General features: G+C 46.8%; 1 protein-coding gene across 1 annotated transcript in view; it reads right to left on the reverse strand.

Moving 5' to 3' along the window:
* Nucleotides 1–1,446: 1,446 nt before the first annotated feature.
* Nucleotides 1,447–23,441, reverse strand: part of LOC129863732 (microtubule-associated protein 1B-like) — a 54,131-nt gene continuing 32,136 nt past the window's right edge. The window contains exons 4-7 of the mRNA XM_055935959.1: nt 10,550–10,690; nt 5,370–10,320; nt 4,961–5,199; nt 1,447–4,742 (exon numbers count right to left, since the gene is read on the reverse strand). Coding sequence (XP_055791934.1) covers nt 4,587–4,742; nt 4,961–5,199; nt 5,370–10,320; nt 10,550–10,690 — 5,487 coding nt within the window. The 3' untranslated portion in view covers nt 1,447–4,586. The remainder of the gene's footprint in view (nt 4,743–4,960; nt 5,200–5,369; nt 10,321–10,549; nt 10,691–23,441) is intronic.

A 23,441-nucleotide genomic window follows, 5' to 3' on the forward strand; every position in this document is an offset into this window, starting at 1 on the left:
TCCATCCACCTGACAGGTGTGGCATATCAAGAAGCTGATTAATCAGCATGATCATTACACAGGTGCACCTTGTGCGGGGAACAATAAAAGGCCACTCTAAAATGTTTAGTTTTGTCACACAACACAATGCCAAAGATGTATCACGTTTTGAGGGAGTGTGCAATTGGCATGCTGATTGTAGGAATGTCCACCAAAGCTGTTGCCAGAGAATTTTATGCTAATTTCTCTACTGTAAGCGGCCAACAACGTTGTTTTAGAGAATTTGGCAGTACGTCCAACCGGCCTCACAACCGCAGACCACATGTAACCACGCCTCCCCAGGACCTCCACATCCGGCTTCTTCACCTGTAGGATCGTCAATGGGGGGAGGGGCTGAGGAGTATTGCTGTCTGTAATAAAGCCCTATTGTGTGGGGAAAACTCATTCTGATTGGCTGAGCCTGGCTCCCAAGTGAGTGGGCCTATGCTCTCCCAGGCCCACCCATGGCTGCCCATCTGCCCAGTCATTTGAAATCTATAAATAAGGACTAATTTATTTATTTCAGTTGACTGATTTCCTCATATGAACTGTAACTTAGCCAAATCTTTGAAATTGTTGCTTGTTGCATTTTATTTTTCAGAATAGCAAGTGACAATGTCTGCACTCAGAATGACCCCATATGGCTACAGGGCTGGACAGTTAATTAGGGGAATTCCCCATCAGTACTTATGAGTAATTCATGTTATCTGGAGCGGTTACAAGTGTGTGTGTGTGTGTTCTTGTCAGCGTGAGTGCGTGCGTGTGTCAATCTGGAGGGGTTACAGTGTTCATCTCCCCCTGTAACGAGCTCATTAGGACTCTGTTCCAACCTGTTCCAAACTGAACATGTGTTCTTGTGGCCCAAACAGTCAGACACATGCTAACGTGCTGCTGGTAATGATGCTGCCATGGGAAAGGTCACCTTAAAAAGACCACCTGCAAGTGCAATGCCCATAGTCTAGTTTATCATGACGGTTCGTTGATTATTTGTTCCATCAGTTTCAATAATATTGATTGTCGATGGCTTCTTTTACCTTTTTCAGTTTTGTTTACATTTTCAGCTGAAGTTAAATTATTACATTATCATGCTTCTCACACCCTCATTGCCTAAAAATCTGCACAATATGTTCCTCATGGGACAATGTGTGTCTCAAGGCGGGCTGCAGCCTAGACTAGACTAGCACCCCTATCCATCCCAGTGGTTATAACCAGCGTGACAAACAGGTTGACTTCCTGGGCCTTCAATCTCTTCTCCCTCATCTCTGTCTCACTCCCTTCAATCTCTCCTCCCTTCTCTCTGTTCCTCACTATTATTCTACAATGTAGAAATGAGTAAAAATCAAGAAAAACCCTTGAAGGAGTAGGTGTGTCCAAACTTTCGACTGATATTGTACATTCATTCAGGAAAGAAGGACACCAAGACACACATTCATGATTTTCCACAACATGAGTTTATTCTGGCTCTTTTTGTAGGTTTCCTTTTTAATAGTAGTTCCCTTTACATCAAATGTCCTATAGGAGGGGAGAGGAGATACTGCACGCAAATATCAGAAAAGCACTAAGTAATACTTTCACTTGAAACTAACCGCTACATTAGGTATGAGTTTGGAAAACGAGAGGGAGGATGCAGAGATCACGAGACAATTTTATATCACACAGCTGCAGACAGTATTAACAATCATCCAAAAGAGAGATAGAAAGAGAGAGATTACAGAGATTATAGAAAGCAAGGAATACAATAAAGTAGTAGCGTGAGGAAAGGTCAAGAATGAGTGGTGTGTGTGTGGTCGGTCACTATAGTTTGTAGTTGAACGGCAGAATGGTCATGCTTATGGTTAAAGGTTCCTGCTGTACAGGACAACTGGATAATTGTGTTGCCATGGAGACAGTAACTAAGTCCCTGCCTCTGGTTGGTTGACTGTAATATTTTGTCTACGTTGTGAGTTTTCACCTAACAGTGACCGTTTTGTTCTGAGTAAAGAATGGTTGTATGTTCATGGCCTCCAAATAGGCATGGTCATTTGTGGTTGGAGTTTGAACATTAGTGTTTTCTATTGTTCTGTTCATGGCTTCGCGTTAGTTATTATTTGTCCTGGCTTTTAAAGTGTCTAGTTTTTTTGTCTTTCACACCTGGAACTCATACCCAAAACAGTCACTCTCCGTGTTCTACTCTTCTCAAGGCGTATCTATACAGCGCTTTACCTGACTCATAGCGATTTTGGCAGAGGTACTGCCATATTCCATCACAAGGCATCTGACCACTTTTTTCTATAGACCTGTGGTTGGCCGATGTTCTACACATCCTCTTTGAGTAGCTACAGGCCCATGGACTATGATGGAGCGGATTTAAAGACCTTAAAACGGCCAACCTAGTCAGAGGATGGGACCGCTCGTTTCGCTTTTCACTCCATGCCATAATGGCGTAGCTGGCAACACCCCAAAGACAACCAACTATTAATGTACCTCCCACTGGGCAAAAACTAGTTGAATCAACATCGTTTCCACAACATTTCAAACATTAAATTCAATGTGATGACGTTGAATCAACGTGAAAAACTGATTGGATTTGCAAAAAGTCATCAACGTGAGGGAATTTACTATTTTTTACACCCAACTTTTAATCTAAATCTAATCACTCGTCAACACTTTTCGTTGATTTCATGTTGAATTCACAATAGTTTGACAACTAATCCAAATGTAAATCCAAACTAGATGTTGAACTGACGTCTGTCCCCAGCGGGGTATGTTTTATATTAATTAGCACAGCCTTCCATTGTTCTTTTGGCAGATTTCCACATCCTTAAAAAGAGAAAAAAAGACTTGGTATATTTTACATTACTCATGCACATTTCTTTCGACCAGTCACCCTGCCACAAAGCTATATATAATTATAGTACAGTGTTTAAAAAATAAATACAAAAAATTCTAAGCTTAGGAAAGTATTTAGCTTCACAAGCCTGAACATATCGTGGCACATTCAAGCAGTCGCTAGGGCTCCATTTGTGGTTGACACAAAAGTCTGCAGGACGGACTGAGCGGGAGAGTACAGTACATAGAGTACTATTTAAATCAGTACAACACAAACGTTACCAGACAATTTCTGAATCTTACAGATATTATTTGGAAACGGTGCTTTTCAAATTAAATTGGTCAAGAAACATATTTGACATTTGGCCAACAAGTTCTACTTATTTGTAATGCCCGTTTTGACATTGCATTAAACAATTCTCCTGCAAGAAGGTCATTATTTTTATACTGCATTTTATAAGTTTTAAATAAATAAATAACAACTCTTAAAAACACTGAGATAAAATGTTTAAAATCATGGTACCCATTATTAACTAATGGGCAAAACAATCTACAATATTTTGCACAAACAGAATCACAACGAATGGATACATCTTGACTACAATTGTATTGTTCATAAAATAGTCGCAATGGAATAAGACAGTTAACATGATCCACAGGCCCCTCAGTGCAGTTGAACTTTAACTTGCTCTATGTATTTCTTCATACTCCGTCACTGCAGTGTCAAACGAAACTCGCTTATTATCTGATAGTTGGGGACAGACTCGTTTTATTTTAAGTTTATGCTACCTTTTATTTGTCCTCAGTGCATCAGTCTTTTACATTCAATTCACTTCCTAAGGCAATAACTTAAATGAGTTATCCTCGATCCTTTGGTGAATGCAGCTGGGTTTAATCTTATATATTAGTTTTTTTTATGGACAGAGACGTAAATCAGTGGATTGAGACTGTTTGATGACCTATTCAACTATCTCACCCAATATCTAAGTTGTCAGCATGTACCAGAAGAATCTTTAACTTTTCAATTTGTAGTCCTAACCTAACCTAGTCATACCTAGTCATATCGATTTTTTATTATTGTCAGACCTATTTTCTCCCCAGTATGAACAAGTATATTCTCATGGATTTTTTTCTATCTATATGTTACTTGATACATATATAATTGGTGCTCATGGGAAAGAGAGTTATCTGAATAAATAAATCTACGTCAAGAGCACCAATATATACGATGGGACCTTCTTTTCATGTTCTCCATACTGGTTTAGGTCATATATTTCATGCATACCAGATATTATTATAACATCATTCCTTATTCAAAGTGATCCACAAAGCTGATGTTAACTTGTGTGAGATAGTTTGTTTGAGTATTGTGGACAATTATATTTGCGGTTGTCATTTCAAACTCAAACGTAATTGTAATGTAAGCTACGTCTTTTTCATGAATGTTGGCAAAGAGCCTTTGTTTAAATTCCGTGTTTACATTATTTGACCCTATGTCTACGTCATCCCTCACCCCAACTCAAAGATACCACTAACAACATGATCCACTTGATCACTAGATCTCTTGGTTACTAGATCCTTTGATCAGGAGAGTCCAGAGGGTTGTTCCAATCTAAATGACTACGACCCCTTCCCTCCATCAGTCCCCTCACTCTGAAAGTGCATCTTGGAACGTCAATCGAGTGCACACTCCAGTGAAGGGAGAAAGGAAGGGAACAAGAGAAGCATCATTTGGAACGGAACGAGGCCCAGGATCAGGTTCACAGCTCTATCTTGCAGGCGGGGAAGGACTCGTCCTGCATGACCACGGTGGAGCTGGAGGCCAGCACCATGATGTTCAGGTCCTGCTGCTTCTCGTGAGTCTCCTGGTACCACTCCCTCATCACCTCTGAGTCATGAGTCGGGATCAGGGTCACCTGCCAACAGGGAAAAGAGGTTAGGGTTTGCATACTATTTTTTCCAAAACTCAGAGCTTTGTGTTGTTCTGCTCGTAAAAGCAAATATATAGATGTATTTTTTTCTCTATGTACACTTTTTAAGTCTTGTCTATTGTCTCTGTGGCACCTATCTATCTTTCTGATACAATGGCATTATAACACAGTTATTCCGCTAAATTTTGACTGTCTCCCTGTACCTGCATGTTGTTTCCCCACGTGGCTTTGCCCTCCAGCAGTGAGTCCAGGACAGCTTTGCTGGGCTCCTGGGCCATCTGGTCATTGCCACTGACTACATAGTAGGAGGACCTGACCCATTTGAAGAACTCTGCATCCACATTCTTGGCGCTGCAGTGGTTTGGGATGTAAACCAGGTCCATGTACGTGGGAGGGCAGTTGGGTACGGTCATTGCCGCTGCTGCCTTTCCACTACCTGAACCTGAGACAGAGATGTTAGAAAATCGACGTACATCACGGAGGAAAGAAATGTGAAACTATACCGAGGCAAATAGAGCTTAAACGTTCAACTTATTTGATCAGAAAATGAAGCAAAGGATCTAGACACATGGCCAAGTATGAAAAGATTGAGTGATGAGTACCAGGTCTTACCTGATGTGGCATTTTTCACACCCCTTGACGCAGAGGTATTGGTTGCATTTTTGGCATCTTTCCCTTCTCCTGCACTCTTTTTGGGAGAGGCTATTCCTTTTGAATCCTTTACTTTTGAGAGCCCAGTCTTTCTGGCCGGAGAGGAGGACTTGGTCTTGGTGAGCTTCTTCTTCTTAGCTTTCTCAGCTCCCTCTGCCTTTGAGTCCTTGTCCTTTGTCTGGTTGTTGTCGTCAGCGGGGGGCATGTCGGCCTCTGGATCTACCATGGTGACATCTGGGTGGGCTGGAGACGGAGCAGAGTCCCTGGGGGCCACGGGAGGAGGATCTGCGTGTCTGTACGTTAGGGTTCTGTCAGTGGGAAGTGTCTCAGAATCATCCTCAGAGTCTATGTTTGCATCTGCGGTAATTGAAGGGCACTCCTCAGTCCCAGGGGGAACATCCGAATCTGTCTGGGATGGAGCAGATTCACTGATGGAGGTTGGTGGAGTCTCTTCACATTGCTTAGCGTGTAGTTTACTGCTGGGGGGTGGAGGCCCTCCATCTGACTTAGCCAGGGGCTTCTCTTTCTCCAGAGGGTTCTCCTCATTCATGAAGTACTCCAGGGGACTGGGGTTTATGAAGGAGGGGGACAGCTCTGTCTTAGGGTGTCGGTACTCACAGGAAGTCACCAAGCATAGGTCAACATCTGTTCTGGAACCAGAAGAAGGGCTCTTCTTGGAGGAGTCTGGATCCTTGGAGCCACCTGCACACTTCTGATAGTCAGAGAGGTTTGAGGAGAGTGGAAGGTAGGATGGGGAGGGAACCTTGGGACTGACAGGGGACTTGGAATCTCCACATTTGAAGGGAGTAGTTTCTGCTCCCAGAGACATCTCTGTTTTCTGTGTGAAGCAAGAATAGGAGGATGGAGAGGGGATGGCAGGGGATTTGTCCATCTGCTGGGCTAAGACAGGTGACATTTCCCTCATCTGACAAGGTGTAGTGGTCGAGGGGGTGGATTGGGAAGCATCTGAAGGGGACACAGAGGTGGCGTGACTTGAGTCATTGTCTTTGAAGAGTATAGGATTGTCCATAGTGGGTGGGCGCTGCTCAGTGGGTCTCAAATCATTGTCCTCTGACGGGCTGTAGTCCACCTCAGTCGGCCCATTCTCCGTGGCGCGCAAGCTGCCTGCACAGGTGTGCTCTGGAGACTGTTTGTTGAAGTCCAGGGCTAATGAGTGGTCAGGGGACTCCAGACCAAATGACATGGTCGAATGTTCCGGGGATTTGGGCTCCTGTACTGGTGTCTTTGATTTGGCAGTCTTTGGTGAGATGTCTGGAGAGATTGACATGGGCCTGGGGCTGTCCCCCTTGGGAGAGATCTCTGCCTCCTGGAAGGGGGTTGGAGTCTGAACCACAGAGACAGACAAGGAGTCCTCCACCTCCGTTGATTGAGGGGAGCCGGCTTCAGCGTGGAGAGCAGGGGAAACGTCATCTGTCGTAGGCTCTGGGAATGAGCTGGTGGCCAGTGAGGTGGTGGAAGCCGAGGCGATGTGTGAAAAAGTGTCCTCTGCTACAGCCTCATCAACAGGGCTGCCCGATTTATCTGACGTGGTTCCCTCTGAGATCGACATTTTACTCTCCTCTTTGAAACCTGCGAAGGGGTTTGTGGATGAGACTGAGTTACTGTCGCTAGCTCCATTTTTCCTCTCATCTTGACTCAAGTGTATTGTTAACATTTGATCTAAATCAAAGTGTGTCTTTCCTCTTACTGGTGGTGGGCTCTTCATTGGGGAGAGCACCTTCTCTACAGGTGAGGTGTGGTCTGGAATTGGGTCATCCATGGGGCTGACCCTGATGGAATCCTCTTTGTCACCCGTAACCTCTACGATTACAGGACCATGGTCATTTGCAGGTGGTATAGAGCCAGACTTCTCATCCACAGGAGACTGAAAGTAAGGTGTGTGACCGGAGGAATGAGGTGAGGTGGTTTCTTCCAATGTCTTGTCATCTGGGCTGGTGGAAGACCCTGCTGCTGCCTTTGATGATCCTGAAAGCGTTGTGCACAGTTCAATTGGTACAGCGAATCCAGAGGGGAATGAGTCAAAGATTCCTTTGGGAGCTGAAGGGGAGCGTATGAGAGGAGAAGTAGTGGAGAGTCTTGCTGAATCAAGACCAAATTTGTCTGACTTGAATCCTTCCTCTTTGTCCTCTTCCAGTGACGATGGTGGAGATATTGTGGATGCAGAAGCGTGGTAGTCCCTGCCTTCAGTGGCATTACTCTTTGAATGGTCTGACTCTGGGCCGTCGTGTAGCGGAGACAGCCTCTTCCTCTCAAAGTCTCCTAACGTGGTTCCTCCAAACCTGGCAAGGTCCTGAGAGGGAGAGTCCTCTGTCTCATCGTTAGTGGTTTCGTCACTCATAATGTCCCTTGGAGTGGACATTTCATCCATTGGTGTAGGCACACTGGAGATCTCAATAGTTGACTGGGTGTGGCCAGATGTAGCAGTGTATGCCTCGTCTCGGTTCTCATCATCTGAGGCTACTTCGTCGTCGGAGCCAGCTGGAAGGGTCTCATCATGAATAGATGCAGCCGGAGAGAGAGGCTCAGAAGTTATGTGAAGGTGTGTCACAGACAGACCCAGCTTCTGTACTTCTCTTTCATTTCTGTTATGATCTCTTACATATTGGTCTGCATCCGCACCCTCGTCCTCAGAGTCCTTGTCTTCACTATCCTCAGCATGTATATGCTTGTCCATTTCCCTTCTCATTGGCTCATGGACCTCTTCTGTCTCTCCCTTATTTTCATAATCTAGCCCAGTTCCCTCATCTTCAAACTTCTCACTGCCGCTGCCACTCAACTTGCCTTTATGCTCCTGTTCCTCTGGGGTCTCCCTGCTTTCTCCTTCATGCTCAGTGGTTGTGATCCCCTCATCCAGAGACTCTTCTGCTTCAGGAGACTCCTTAGATTGCAGGAGGGCCTCTCTGTGGATCACCACCGGCTCTTCCTCCTGAACGATCTCCTCTTCTTTGAGCTCCTCAAAGTCCTTGGTGAGGTCCTCTGGAGAAGACATCATGGCTCTTTCTGTCTCAACGACCTCTGCAGCACAAGTGGCGGCAGCTACCACTCCTGCTGTGACAGCTGCAGCTCCTGCAGCAGCAGATTTAGCATCCATGGTTTTGGTGTCCTTCTTGATGACTGTTGGTTTTCCCTTGGACTTAAAAGGGCTTCCAAAGTCTTTCTTTGTAGTGTCATCTTTTTTCAGAGGTTTTGGTTTTGGTGCAAGTTTTTTCCCTTCACCTAATGCAGATGAAGCATTTTTTACATCCTTGGATGGCTTCTTCATGTCTTTCTTTAGATCTTCTTTCTTTTGCTCCTTTTTCTCTTCCTTCCTTACCTTCATTGGGGAATCTCTCCTGAAATCTTTGTCTTTCTTTAAAATGTCTTTCTTTACCTCTTCTTTGTTTACCTTCTGTTCCTTTTTGGGTGTTTCCTCCTTTTTAGATGTTAGCTTCTCATCTTCCTTCGCTACTTCTTTCTTTACCTCCTTTTCATCATTTTTCTTTTCTACAGACTTCCTGGGTTCTTTCTTGGTAATCTTCTCCTTAAGAGCTTTTGGTTTAATTTCAGGCTTCTTCTTTTCTGGAGTTTCAGGTGTCGGTTCTGCTTTAGCCTTCACTTCTTTTTCCGGTGCCTTCGCTTTTTCCTTTTTCACCAAAGCTTTCTCTTTTTTCTCAAGTTTTTGGCTCTTTTCTCGAGCTGATTCTGCGTCTGTCTTTGCCTTCTCTGGAGCTTCCTCCTTTGACTCCTTCTTGAAACTTTTGCTCGGTGATGGCCTTGAGACTGACTTCAGACTCTCCTTGCTGTCAGTTTTATGTTTCAACTTTGCCTGCTTCAAGGCTGGAGCCAAGTTAGAAGATAGCTCTTTCTGAGTGACAACTGGCTGCTTCAAGAAGTCCAAGTGTTTTAGTTTTTCCAAACCTTCAAGAATGTGATACTGAGTGGCATTTCCAGGGAAAAGAACTCGCACTATCTTCTCTGAAGGATTTGATGGGTGCCACACGATCAATGAAGATATTGAGGTCATGTAAGAGATTGGGAGCTCTGATTCTTTTCCATTGGGCAGAAGAACAAAGGCTTTGTCTTTCTCACTACCTGTCCACTGCTTCATAAACTGCTGCAGGTCCTTGCTGGTCTTTGATGGGTTAAGCACATACATCTCAAGCTTCCCCACGCCCATCTTCTGAAACAGAATGATGGGTTCGATAGTGTTCCCGACCGGCCTCTGCAGAGGCTCGAGCCTCAGATTCAGCTTGCTCAGGTAATGGAGAGTTTGTGAGACCTCTTCAATGTTTCTCCTCACCCTGAAGTTGGGTTCAGCAGGCTTCCCTAGATTCTCAGGGATGTTCAAGAACACAACCCCAATGTCTGGGGATATGAGATTCTTCACCCAGTCGCCGGTACCTTGGGATCCATGGGACTGCTCTTCCTCCAGCTCAGCCATCTTCCTCTGGAGCATGCTGTTGATGCCAGGCAGGTTGTCATCCCCGATGTGGGTCAGGAGGATGGAGTCTACCCGGTCTAGGTGTCTCACCAGCTTCCAGAAGCAGGACTTACGGTCGGAGCCCCCGTTGATAAGCATGTTGAACCCGTTCACCGCAAAGAGGGCCGAGTCGCCGCGGCCGCCGGGGAAAATGTAGCAGCATGGTTTTGAGAGCTTCAGGAAACCACCAGAGGTTGGTGGCTCCAACATGTCAAATGGCGATGGGATTTCTACTGACTCCGACAAGTATTCTGTGAACTCTGAGAGACCTTCCATCTCTGGGAGTATCAAGGGTGAGTTAAGCTTTATGTTGATGAAATCTTGTAGGTTGTGTTTGTCCAGGTTTGAATTTTTCCAGTCGCCTTGCTCAGGGCAGTAGAGGGTTAGGCTTGCTTTGTTTGCTGGGTGAATAGTGATGAGCAATTCACCAATCTGGGGAAGAGAGAGATATTTGGAGACTTGAGATAAAAATCATGACTGTTTGATCAAACAGAATATATTTATTAACACAATTATGACAGATAACAGATGACAAATGTGTTGATGAGGGTTGCTCATTGATAGGTCAGTAATCTTCAGCAGATTAAGGATAGCATTACAAACTATACAATTATAATTGTATAGTAATTGTTTAGCAAACAATTTGCTCAATTTGACTCACCTCGGGGTCTGTGAATATATCTATGAAGTTGAAGAAAGAAAATGAGCCGGACTGCAGAATCAGCTCTCCTGTGTTTTCAAAGCATTGTCCTGAAAGCACCAGCAGCTTGTGTCTGGCTGTGTCTGAGATCATTTGGCAAACCTAGGCAGAAAAAAAGGTATCAAACATGTCAGAAAGACATGTTTCATTGGAGTTTCAGTGCAATTGTGACATGAATCTCTTTTGCAATCGTAGTTTATGCTACCGCCAAAAACAAGAATAAATACAAGAAGGCCCACTATGACTTCTGCAGAGTCAAACTAGCAAAAGGACAATATAGGAAAAAGGTGGAATCATATTGCCGGTGATGGATTGTAGCCCCTGCCACATGCTCCGATGCCCGAAGCATGTGGCAGGGGCTACAATCCATTACGGATTGCAAGGAAGACCCAAATGTGATCTGCCCAACAATGCCTCTCTACCAGACAAACTAAATGCATTTAAATTTGGACAAAAACAATGTTGAGCCGGGCCATCACCGACCCAGAGGATTGTGTGATCTCGCTCTTGACGTCAGAAGGGTCTTTAATCAGGTCAACACCCGCAAGGCCGCGGGCCCCGACAGTATTCCAGGGCACATTCTCAGAGCATGCGCAAAACAGCTGGCAGGCATATTCATGGTAATTTTCAACCTCTCCTTGTCCTAGTCTGTAATCCCCACGTTTTAAGATGGCCACAATCATTCCTGTTTCTAAGAACTCTAAGGCTTCATGCCACATTGAATACCACTCTGTAGCACTCACTTCTGTAATCAAGTACTTTGAGAGGCTGGTTATGGCACACATTAACTCCTCCATTCCAGCCACCCTAGACCCACTCCAATTTGCATACCGCCACAACAGATCCATAGCAATCTCAATTGCTCTCCACACTGCCCTCACCCATCTAGATAAGAGGAACACCTATGTGAAAATGCTGTTCATTGACTACAGGCCAGCGTTCAACACCATTGTCCCCTCCAAGCTCGTCACCAAGCTTTGGACTCTGGGTCTGAACACCTCCCTCTGCAACTGGATCCTGGACTTCCTGACGGGCTGACCCCAGGTGGTGAAGATAGGCAACATCAACTCCGCCACGTTGACCCTTAACACAGGGGCACCCACTGTTCACCCACAACTGTGTGGCCATGCACGACTCCAAAACCATTATCAAGTTCGCTGACGACATGAAGGTGGTAGGCCTGATCACCGGCAACGATGAGTCAGCCTACAGGGATGAGGTCAGTGACCTTGCAGTGTGGTGCCGGAGCAACAACCTCTCCCTCAACGTCAGCAAGACCAAGGAGCTGACCGTGGACTATAGGAACTGGGGGGGGGGGGCGAGCACGCCCCCATCCACATTGAAGGGGCGGCAGTGGAGCAGGTAGCTTCCTCGATGTCACTTAAGACTTAAAATGGTCAAAACACACACGCACAGTCATGAAGAAGACTTGAAAAAGTTTGTCATGGGCCCTCAAATCCTGAAAAGCTTCTACAGCTGTACCATTGAGAGTATATTGACTGGTTGCACCACCGCTTGGTACGGCAATAGTACCGCCCTCGATCGCATGGCGCTACAGAAGGTTGTGTGGACAGCCTAGTACATCACTGGGGCTGAGCTCTCTGCCATCCAGGACCTCTATATCAGGTGGTGTGAAAAGAAGGCCCGGGAAATCGTCAGACTCCAACCACAAGTCATAGACTATTTTCTCTGCTGCCGCACGGCAAGAGGTGCCAGTGCATCAAGTCTGACACCAACAGGCTCTTGAACAGCTTCTATCCCCAAGCAATACGACTGATAAATAGCTAACAAAATAGCTACACAGACTGAGTTTACCTTGTATTTATATTGAACTTTTATCTTTGCACTGTCTCTATACACACTCACAGGGCCCTACACACACACACACACTATCACTCCAACACACACACAAGCACTCCATAATTTGTTCACTCACACATAATATGCACATACATGTATACTGACTCTACACACCCACTCACATACAAGCTGCTGCTACTCTGTTTATCTTATATCATGTTGCCTAGTCACCTTACCCCTATACATATCTACCTCCATCACTCCAGTATCCCTGCACATGTAAACTAACTTACTTCATTGTATATTTCATATTTCCTATTCTTATTCTCCTGTGTTTTTATCTAGCAATACATTGTTATTGATGATTGCATTGTTGGGTTTTGAGTTTGAAAAAAATACATTTCACTGTACTTGTGACATTACATCTTGAAACTTATGCTCAGAGACAATACTTATGCTTGGAAAATACTGTTAGCTGTAAAAAAAAACAAACAGACATGATAAAGTCAGATGGAAAAGGAAAAGGAGTTGTATGACTATCCGTCAAGTGTCATGTTGTACTGTATGTGAAGTAGTCTGCGTGTAAATGCCCACTTGATTAGAAATATCACCCATTTCACTTGAATCAAATCTATTACATATCTCTCTCTCCCTCTCTCTCCCTCCCCACAGGCATGGACTGGGCTGGGCTGCTGCAGTGTTGTGAGATATTATAAATGCAGTCTGATTGCAGACACAGCAAGGCAGGGAGGGAAGCTGGAAGAATGAAAGGAAGGGTTGACAGATCTGCCCTTGTGTAACGACCTTCGATTTCTCTTTTCAATATGGAACCTTCTAGTAACTGCCTTAGTAAAATGCTTCACTGTAAAGTTAAAATATGTAGGGACAACAGTAGCCCAGAATCCAAACTGAATATAATTCTGTTTCGCTATTGTTTTACTATTCAGTCACTGTTTAGTTTATATTCCAGGCTAGAATCAGCGAAACAGGGATCTGTTGGTTAACATGAGTAAACCAAAGGTTGTTGCTTTTGTTGTCTTAGCTAGCTGTAACCAAGGCAGTAGTCTTCACAGGAATGCAACTTTCACTGGGGACGGGAGGTGCGGACGGACGGACAGGACATGTCCCCCCCACATTCTGAAATTGCATTTTTGTCCTCCTCAGTTTTATCAAAGGCAGCGGTGGGGTAGGCTGTTTTGGGTGTTTATCCGACTGGATTTAGGACCACTCTGACGCCACAGAGCGGGCTGATGGGCTGTGTGAAGGCAGAACTTCTGGAAGGCTGGCTGGACCAGCACGGGAGAGTTGAGCATAGTTCAGTGTACGCGTTGCGCTCGTTCAACCGGCTCGTAAAAGGAACAGAAACTGGCTACTCTTTAGTTGACTGATGTATCTGGCAAGGTAACTGTTGTTTGACTTAACAGGGAAAAAAACGAAACTAGTGTTTATTCGCAGTGCTGAGCTAGTATTGTAACCCGCATGTAACGTTAGCTAATGTTTCATACACTCTCGACTGAGGTGAATGAATAAGCTACGCTAGTGAGTAGCTATCACAGCCAGGTCAACTCTAGCCTCTAGTTGCTATCTAACAGCAGATGTTTGTATGGACATGTTTTGTAGCCTTTGTTTTGTCACGTTTCAGAAGTTTAATTTGTAATTTTTTTATTTCACCTTTATTTAACCAGGTAGGCTAGTTGAGAACAAGTTCTCATTTGCAACTGCGACCTGGCCAAGATAAAGCATAGCAGTTCGACATATACAACAACACAGAGTTACACATGGACTAAACAAAACATACAGTCAGTAATATAGTAGAAAAAAATAAAACAAAAAGTCTATATACAGTGAGTGCAAATAAGGTAAGATAAGGGAGTTAAGGCAATAAATAGGCCATGGTGGTGAAGTAATTACAATATAGCAATTAAACACTGGAGTGGTAGATGTGCAGAAGATGAATGTGCAAGTAGAGATACTGGGGTGCAAAGGAGCAAGATAAATAAATAAATACAGTATGGGGATGAGGTAGTTGGATGGGCTGTTTACATATTGGCTATGTACAGGTGCAGTGATCTGTGAGCTGCTCTGACAGCTGGTGCTTAAAGCTAGTGAGGGAGATATGAGTCTCCAGCTTCAGTGATTTTTGCAGTTCTTTCCAGTCATTGGCAGCAGAGAACTGGAAGGAAAGGCGGCCAAAGGATGAATTGGCTTTGGGGGTGACCAGTGAGATATATATATAAGAGATATATAAGTAGAATATGGGGCTTTGGATGGATTGCAACAAAACGGATGGCACTGTGATAGACTGCATCCAATTTGTTGAGTAGAGTGTTGCAGGCTATTTTGTAAATGACATCGCCAAAGTCGAGGATCGGTAGGATGGTCAGTTTTACGAGGGTATGTTTGGCAGCATGAGTGAAGGATGCTTTGTTGCGAAATAGGAAGCCGATTCTAGATTTAATTTTGGATTGGAGATGCTTAATGTGAGTCTGGAAGGAGAGTTTACAGTCTAACCAGACACCTAGGTATTTGTAGTTATCCACATATTCTAAGTAGGAGCCGTCCAGAGTAGTGATACTGGACGGGCGGGCAGGTGCGGGCTGTGATCGGTTGAAGTGCATGCAATTAGTTTTGCTTGCATTTAAGAGCAGTTGGAGGCCACAGAAGGAGAGTTGTATGGCATTGAAGCTCGTCTAGAGGTTAGTTAACACAGTGTCCAACGAAGGGCCAGAAGTATACAGAATGGTGTCGTCTGCGTAGAGGTTGATCAGAGAATCACCAGCAGCAAGAGCGACATCATTGATGTATACAGAGAAGAGTCGGCCCGAGAATTGAACCCTGTGGCACCCCCATAGAGTCTGCCAGAGGTCCGGACAACAGGCCCTCCGATTTGACACACTGAACTCTATCAGAGAAGTAGTTGTTAAACCAGGCGAGACAATCATTTGAGAAACCAAGACTGTTGAGTCTGCCAATAAGAATGTGGTGATTGACAGAGTCGAAAGCCTTGGCCAGGTCGATGAATACGGCTGCACAGTAATGTCTCTTATCGATGGCGGTTATGATATTATTTAGGACCTTGTGCGTGGCTGAGGTGCACCCGTGACCAGCTCTGAAACCAGATTGCATAGCGGACAAGGTACGGTGGGATTCGAAATGGTCGGTAATCTGTTTGTTAACTTGGCTTTCGAAGACCCTAGAAAGGCAGGGTAGGATAGATATAGGTCTGTAGCAGTTTGGGTCTAGAGTGTCACCCCCTTTGAAGAGGGGGATGACCGCGGCAGCTTTCCAATCTTTGGGAATCTCAGACGATACAAAAGCGAGGTTGAACAGGGGTTGCAACAATTTCGGCAGATAATTTTAGAAAGAGAGGGTCCAGATTGTCTAGCCTGGCTGATTTGTAGAGGTCCAGATTTTGCAGCTCTTTCAGAACATCAGCTATCTGGATTTGGGTGAAGGAGAAATCGGGGAGGCTTGGGCGAGTTGCTGTGGGGAGTGCAGGGCTGTTGACCGGGGTAGGGGCAGCCAGGTGGAAAGCATGGCCAGCCGTAGAAAAATGCTTATTGAAATTCTCAATTATCGTGGATTTATAGGTGGTGACAGTGTTTCCTAGCCTCAGAGCAGTGGGCAGCTGGGAGGAGGTGCTCTTATTCTCCATGGACTTTACAGTGTCCCAGAACTTTTTTGAGTTTGTGCTACAGGATGCAAATTTCTGCTTGAAAAAGCTTGCTAACTTCCCTGAAAAGTTGCATATCACGGTGGCTATTCGATGCCAATGCAGAATGCCACAGGATGTTTTTGTGCTGGTCAAGGGCAGTCAGGTCTGGAGAGAACCAAGGGCTATATCTGTTCCTGGTTCTACATTTTTTGAAAGGGGCATCCTTATTTAAGATGGTGAGGAAGGCACTTTTAAAGAATGACCAGGCATCCTCTACTGATGGGATGAGGTCAATATCCTTCCAGGAAACCTGGCACAGGTCGATTAGAAAGGCCTGCTCGCTGAAGTGTTTTAGGGAGCGTTTGACAGTGATGAGGGGTGATGGTTTGACCGCGGACCCATTACAGATGCAGGCAATGAGGCAGTGATCGCTGAGATCTTGGTTGAAAACAGCAGAGGTGTATTTGGAGGGCAAGTTGGTTAGGATGATATCTATGAGGGTGCCCGTGTTTATAGATTTGGGGTTGTACCTGGTAGGTTCATTGATAATTTGTGTGAGATTGAGGGCATCAAGCTTAGATTGTAGGATGGCCGGGGTGTTAAGCATGTCCCAGTTTAGGTCACCTAGCAGCACGAGCTCTGAAGATAGATGGGGGGCAATCAGTTAACATATGGTGTCCAGGGCACAGCTGATGGCAGAGGGTGGCCTATAGCAAGCGGCCCCCTTTGGCAGTTCTATCTTGTCGGAAACTGTTATAGTTAGGGATAGACATTTCAGGGTTTTTGGTAGTCTTCCTGAGCCAGGATTCAGACACAGCTAGGACATCCAGGTTGGCAGAGTGTGCTAGGGCAGTGAATAAAACCAAATTAGGGAGGAGGCTTCTAATGTTAACATGCATGAAACCAAGGCTGTTTCGGTTACAGAAGTCCACAAATGATAGCGCCAGGGGAATGGGAGTGGAGCTTGGCATTGCAGGGCCTGGGTTAACCTCCACATCACCAGAGGAACAGAGGAGGAGTAGGATAAGGGTACGGCTAAAGGCTAAAAGAACTGGACGCCTAGTACATTCAGAACAGAGAGTAAAAGGAACAGATTTCTGAGCACGGTAGAAAAGATTCAAGGCATAATGTACAGACAAAGGTATTGTAGGATGTGAATACAGTGGGGGTAAACCTGAGCATAGAGTGACGATGAAAGAGATATTGTCTCTAGGAATATCATTTAAACCAGGTGATGTCACCGTATGTGTTGGAGGTGGAATTAAAGTGTTCACTAAGGCGCATTGAGCAGGGCTAGAGGCTCTACAGTGAAATAAGGCAATAAATACTAACCAAAACAGCAATGGACAAGGCATATTGACGTTAGGGAGAGGCATGCGTAGCCGAGTAATCACGGGAGTCTCAACGTCAACAGTGAAGAGGCGACTCCGGGATGCTGGCCTTCTAGGCAGAGTTGCAAAGAAAAAGCAATATCTCAGACGGGCCAATAAAAGATTAAGATGGGCAAAATAACACAGACACTGGACGGAGGAACTCTGCCTAGAAGGCCAGCATCCCGGAGTCGTCTCTTCACTGTTGACGTTGAGACTGGTGTTTTGCGGGTACTATTTAATGAAGCTGCCAGTTGAGGACTTTTGAGTCGCGCCGCAATGATCTCTGTCGAGACCCGCATGTCCCGCAGGCTTCCCGTGGGAATGCAGCCCTCTAGTGCAGTCAGTACACAACACTATGCTCATCATGTCTTAGCAGGATCAGATGGTGACAAGGGTCCCAGCAGGATCAGATGGTGACAGGGGTCTCAGCAGGGTCAGACAGCCAGGGAAGACAAGTGTACGGAGCTCAAGTGAATTTTGCATTATATTCAGTGAATGATATAAAGTTCCATCTTGAATTGATAGGTAGACCTACAGTAGCAGTTTAAGATTAAAGCTAGAGTCTGGGATCTGGGAATAATGGTCATTTCGATTAACCTGTCTAGGATGAGGGTGCCGCTAGCGGCACTCCCCCCCCACCCCCACTGAAAAGGCAGAGCCGCGAAATTCAATTTTTTTTTTTTTTTAATATTTAACTTTCAACACATTAAAGTCCAATACAGCTAATGAAAGACACAGATCTTGTGAATCCAGCCAACATGTCCGATTTTTAAAATGTTTTACAGGGAAGACACAATATGTAAAGATGTAAATCTATTACCTAAAAACACATTAGCATAATCCACCATCTTTTATTTGTCCACCAACACCAGTAGCTATCACCAATTCGGCTAAACTAAGATATTTATAGCCCCTAACCAAGAAAAAAACTCATCAGATGACAGTCTGATAACATATTTATGGTATGGGATAGGTTTTGTTAGAAAAATGTGCATATTTCAGGTAGATGGCATAGGTTACAATTGCACCCACCGTCACAAATGGACTAGAATAACTACATAGAGCAACGTGTTTACCTACTTACTAATCATCAAACATTTCGTAAAAATACACAGCATACACTAATCGAAAGACACAGATCCTGTGAATACAGACAATATTTCAGATTTTCTAAGTGTCTTACAGCGAAAACACAATAAATCGTTATATTAGCATAGCACATAGCAGCCCAGCATTGATTCTAGCCAAAGTGAGCGATAACGTCAACATCGCCAAAATATATTATTTTTTTCACTAACCTTCTCAGAATTCTTCAGATGACACCCCTGTAACATCACATTACAACATACATATACAGTTTGTTCGAAAAGGTGCATATTTAGCCACCAAAATCATGGTTAGACAATGTGAAATGTAGCCCAGCTGGTGAGAAAATGTCCGTGCGCCATATTAGACAGTGATCTACTCTTATACATAAATACTCATAAACGTGACTAAAAAATATAGGGTGGACAGGGATTGATAGACAATTTAATTCTTAATACAATCGCGGAATTACATTTTATAAATTATCCTTACTTTTCAATACAGTTTGCGCCAAGCGAAGCTACGTCAAAAAACATGGCGTCCTAAGCCACTAACATTTTTCGACAGAAACACGATTTATCTGTAAAGGCAGTCAATGTTGTTCTCCTCCTCAAACGAGGAGGAGCATGGATAGGACCAAGATGCGGATTGAGGGAAATAAGCCATCTTTTAATCAAAACAGCAAAACAATACACTACAAAACAACAAATGAGACTAACCTTCAACTGTCCTGTGAGGACACAGGAACAAACACCCACAAAAGCCTACTGCCTATGGCTACCTTAAATCTGTCTCCCAATCAGAGACAAATGAATGACAGCTGTCTCTGATTGAGACCCAATCTAGGCAGCCATAGACATAACTAGACAACCTAACAAACACTATCCCATACACATACAACACCCATGGACTAACCAAACACACACAACATACAATGCCCACCCCAACTCACGCCCTGACCAACTAAACATAATCAAAATAACATAAAAATAGGTCAGGAACGTGACATAACCCCCCCCTCAAGGTGCGTACTCCGAACGCACCACCAAAAGTCTAGGGGAGGGTCTGGGTGGGCATCTGTCCACGGTGGTGGCTCTGGCTCTGGACGCTGTCCCCACACCACCATAGTCACTCCCCGCTTCCGTATCCCCCACCCAATGACCACCCTCCAACTAAACCCACCTAACTGAATGGGCAGCACCGGGAAAAGGGCAGCACCGGGATAAGGGGCAGCACCGGGATAAGGGGCAGCACCGGGATAAGGGGCAGCACCGGGATAAGGGGCAGCACCGGGACAAGGGGCAGCACCGGGACAAGGGGCAGCACCGGGACAAGGGGCAGCACCGGGACAAGGGGCAGCTCCGGGACAAGGGGCAGCACCGGGACAAGGGGCAGCACCGGGACAAGGGGCGGCAGGTCCTGGCTGAGGGACTCTGGCAGGTCCTGGCTGAGGGACTCTGGCAGGTCCTGGCTGAGGGACTCTGGCAGGTCCTGGCTGAGGGACTCTGGCAGGTCCTGGCTGAGGGACTCTGGCAGGTCCTGGCTGAGGGACTCTGGCAGGTCCTGGCTGAGGGACTCTGGCAGGTCCTGGCTGAGGGACTCTGGCAGGTCCTGGCTGAGGGACTCTGGCAGGTCCTGGCTGAGGGACTCTGGCAGGTCCTGGCTGAGGGACTCTGGCAGGTCCTGGCTGAGGGACTCTGGCAGGTCCTGGCTGAGGGACTCCGGCAGGTCCTGGCTGAGGGACTCCGGCAGGTCCTGGCTGAGGGACTCCGGCAGGTCCTGGCTGAGGGACTCCGGCAGGTCCTGGCTGAGGGACTCCGGCAGGTCCTGGCTGAGGGACTCCGGCAGGTCCTGGCTGAGGGACTCCGGCAGGTCCTGGCTGAGGGACTCCGGCAGGTCCTGGCTGAGGGACTGGCTGAGGGACTCCGGCAGGTCCTGGCTGAGGGACTCCGGCAGGTCCTGGCTGAGGGACTCCGGCAGGTCCTGGCTGAGGGACTCCGGCAGGTCCGGCAGGTCCTGGCTGAGGGACTCCGGCAGGTCCTGGCTGAGGGACTCCGGCAGGTCCTGGCTGAGGGACTCCGGCAGGTCCTGGCTGAGGGACTCCGGCAGGTCCTGGCTGAGGGACTCCGGCAGGTCCTGGCTGAGGGACTCCGGCAGGTCCTGGCTGAGGGACTCCGGCAGGTCCTGGCTGAGGGACTCCGGCAGGTCCGGGCTGAGGGACTCCGGCAGGTCCGGGCTGAGGGACTCCGGCAGGTCCGGGCTGAGGGACTCCGGCAGGTCCGGGCTGAGGGACTCCGACCGGTCCGGGCTGGACGGCTCTGGCAGGTCCTGGCTGGACGGCTCTGGCAGGTCCTGGCTGGACGGCTCTGGCAGGTCCTGGCTGGACGGCTCTGGCAGGTCCTGGCTGGACGGCTCTGGCAGGTCCTGGCTGGACGGCTCTGGCAGGTCCTGGCTGGACGGCTCTGGCAGGTCCTGGCTGGACGGCTCTGGCAGGTCATGGCAGGACGGCTCTGGCTGGTCATGGCAGGACGGCTCTGGCTGGTCATGGCAGGACGGCTCTGGCTGGTCATGGCAGGACGGCTCTGGCTGGTCATGGCAGGACGGCTCTGGCTGGTCATGGCAGGACGGCTCTGGCTGGTCATGGCAGGACGGCTCTGGCGCTAGGCAGACGGCAGACTCTGGCCGGCTGAGACGCACTATAGGCCTGGTGCGTGGTACCGGAACTGGAGGCACCGGGCCGTGGGCACGCACCTCAGAGCGAGTGCGGGGAACAGGAACTGGGCACACTGGACTCTCGTGGCGCACTCCAGGCCTGGTGCGTGGTACCGGAACTGGAGGCACCGGGCTGGAGACCCGCACCATAGGGAGAGTGCGTGGAACAGGAACAGGGCTCTGGAGATGCACTGGAAGCCTGGTGCGTGGTGTAGGCACTGGTGGTACTGAGCTGGGGTGGGAAGGTGGCGCCGGATATACCGGACCGTGAAGGAGGACACGTGCTCTTGAGCACCGAGCCTCCCCAACCCTACCAGGTTGAATGGTCCCCGTAGCCCTGCCAGTGCGGCGAGGTGGAATAGCCCGCACTGGCCTATGCAGGCGAACCGGGGACACCACCTGTAAGGCTGGTGCCATGTACGCCGGCCCGAGGAGACGTACTGGAGACCAGATACGTTGGGCCGGCTTCATGGCACTCGGCTCGATGCCCAACCTAGCCCTCCCAGTGCGGCAAGGTGGAATAGCCCGCACTGGGCTAAGCACGCGTACTGGGGACACCGTGCGCTTTACCGCATAACACGGTGTCTGACCAGTACGACGCCCTCTTACTCCACGGCAAGCCCGGGGAGTTGGCTCAGGTATCCAACCCGGCTTCGCCACACTCCCCTTTAGCCCCCCCCCAAGAAATTCTTGGGTGAGCCTCTCGGGCTTCCAGCCTCTCATACGTGCTGCCTCCTCAATCCACCGCTCCTGGGCTGTGGCTGCCTTCTTCACCTCCCGAGAGCGGCGATTCTCTCCAACCCTTCCCCAGGGTCCTTTTCCGTCCATGATCTCCCAAGACCATTCCTCCTGTGTCCAGTGCCTTAGTTCTTTTTCTCTCTCCTCAATCCGCTTGGTCCTGTTGTGGTGGGTGTTTCTGTAAAGGCAGTCAATGTTGTTCTCCTCCTCAAACGAGGAGGAGCATGGATAGGACCAAGATGCGGATTGAGGGAAATAAGCCATCTTTTAATCAAAACAGCAAAACAATACACTACAAAACTACAAAACAACAAATGAGACTAACCTTCAACTGTCCTGTGAGGACACAGGAACAAACACCCACAAAAGCCTACTGCCTATGGCTACCTTAAATCTGTCTCCCAATCAGAGACAAATGAATGACAGCTGTCTCTGATTGAGACCCAATCTAGGCAGCCATAGACATAACTAGACAACCTAACAAACACTATCCCATACACATACAACACCCATGGACTAACCAAACACACACAACATACAATGCCCACCCCAACTCACGCCCTGACCAACTAAACATAATCAAAATAACATAAAGATAGGTCAGGAACGTGACATTATCATAATAAAAATGTCCTACTTTGAGCTGTTCTTCCATCAGTATCTTGGGCAAAGGATCCTTTCTTGGGTCTAATCGTCTTTTGGTGGAAAGCTGTCCTCTTGCCATGTGGAAATGCCAACTGCGTTCGGGATGAACTGGAAGCGTGCCCAGCCATTCACAGCGTTTCAGAAATAAATGTCCCAAAATCGCACTAAACGGATATAAATTGCTATAAAACGCTTTAAATTAACTACCTTATGATGTTTTTAACTCCTATAACGAGTATAAACATGACCAGAGTAATATTACTCCCTCCACTAATGCTTGGAACAGGTGCGGGTCGGTGTCCTCCACGCGCATAACGCAGCTCCAAAAGACTTACTAGCTACAGGGTTTTTTAATTTATAGTGCCTGTGAACGCGCAATCGACCCCATTCAAATCGTCATCACGTAAAGGCATCCAGGGGAAGACGTAAGCAGTGTCCGTATACTCATAGCAATAACTGTGGCCTTTTAACTGACTCCAGATCAGGGGCCAACATTTCTGAAATCTGACTCCATGTCAGGGAAATTGCTGTAGAATGGGTTCTGTTCCACTTAGAGACAAAATTTCAACTCCTATAGAAACTATAGACTGTTTTCTATCCAATAATAATAATAATATGCATATTGTACGATCAAGAATTTTGTGGGAAGCCGTTTCAAAAATTACACGATTAGCATAAATAGTGACAACAGCGCCCCCAGCCTCAACAGGTTAATGAACCATTGATTCTATTCTTGGATAATATAATGTATAAATGTACACCAAGGTAATTCTTTGTCATGCCTCATTTTAGTAGGATCAGATGGTGACGGGGGTCTCAGCAGAGTCAGGCAGCCAGGGAAGAG

This window comes from Salvelinus fontinalis, chromosome 10 (genome assembly GCF_029448725.1).
Source record: "Salvelinus fontinalis isolate EN_2023a chromosome 10, ASM2944872v1, whole genome shotgun sequence".
NCBI lineage: Eukaryota > Metazoa > Chordata > Actinopteri > Salmoniformes > Salmonidae > Salvelinus > Salvelinus fontinalis.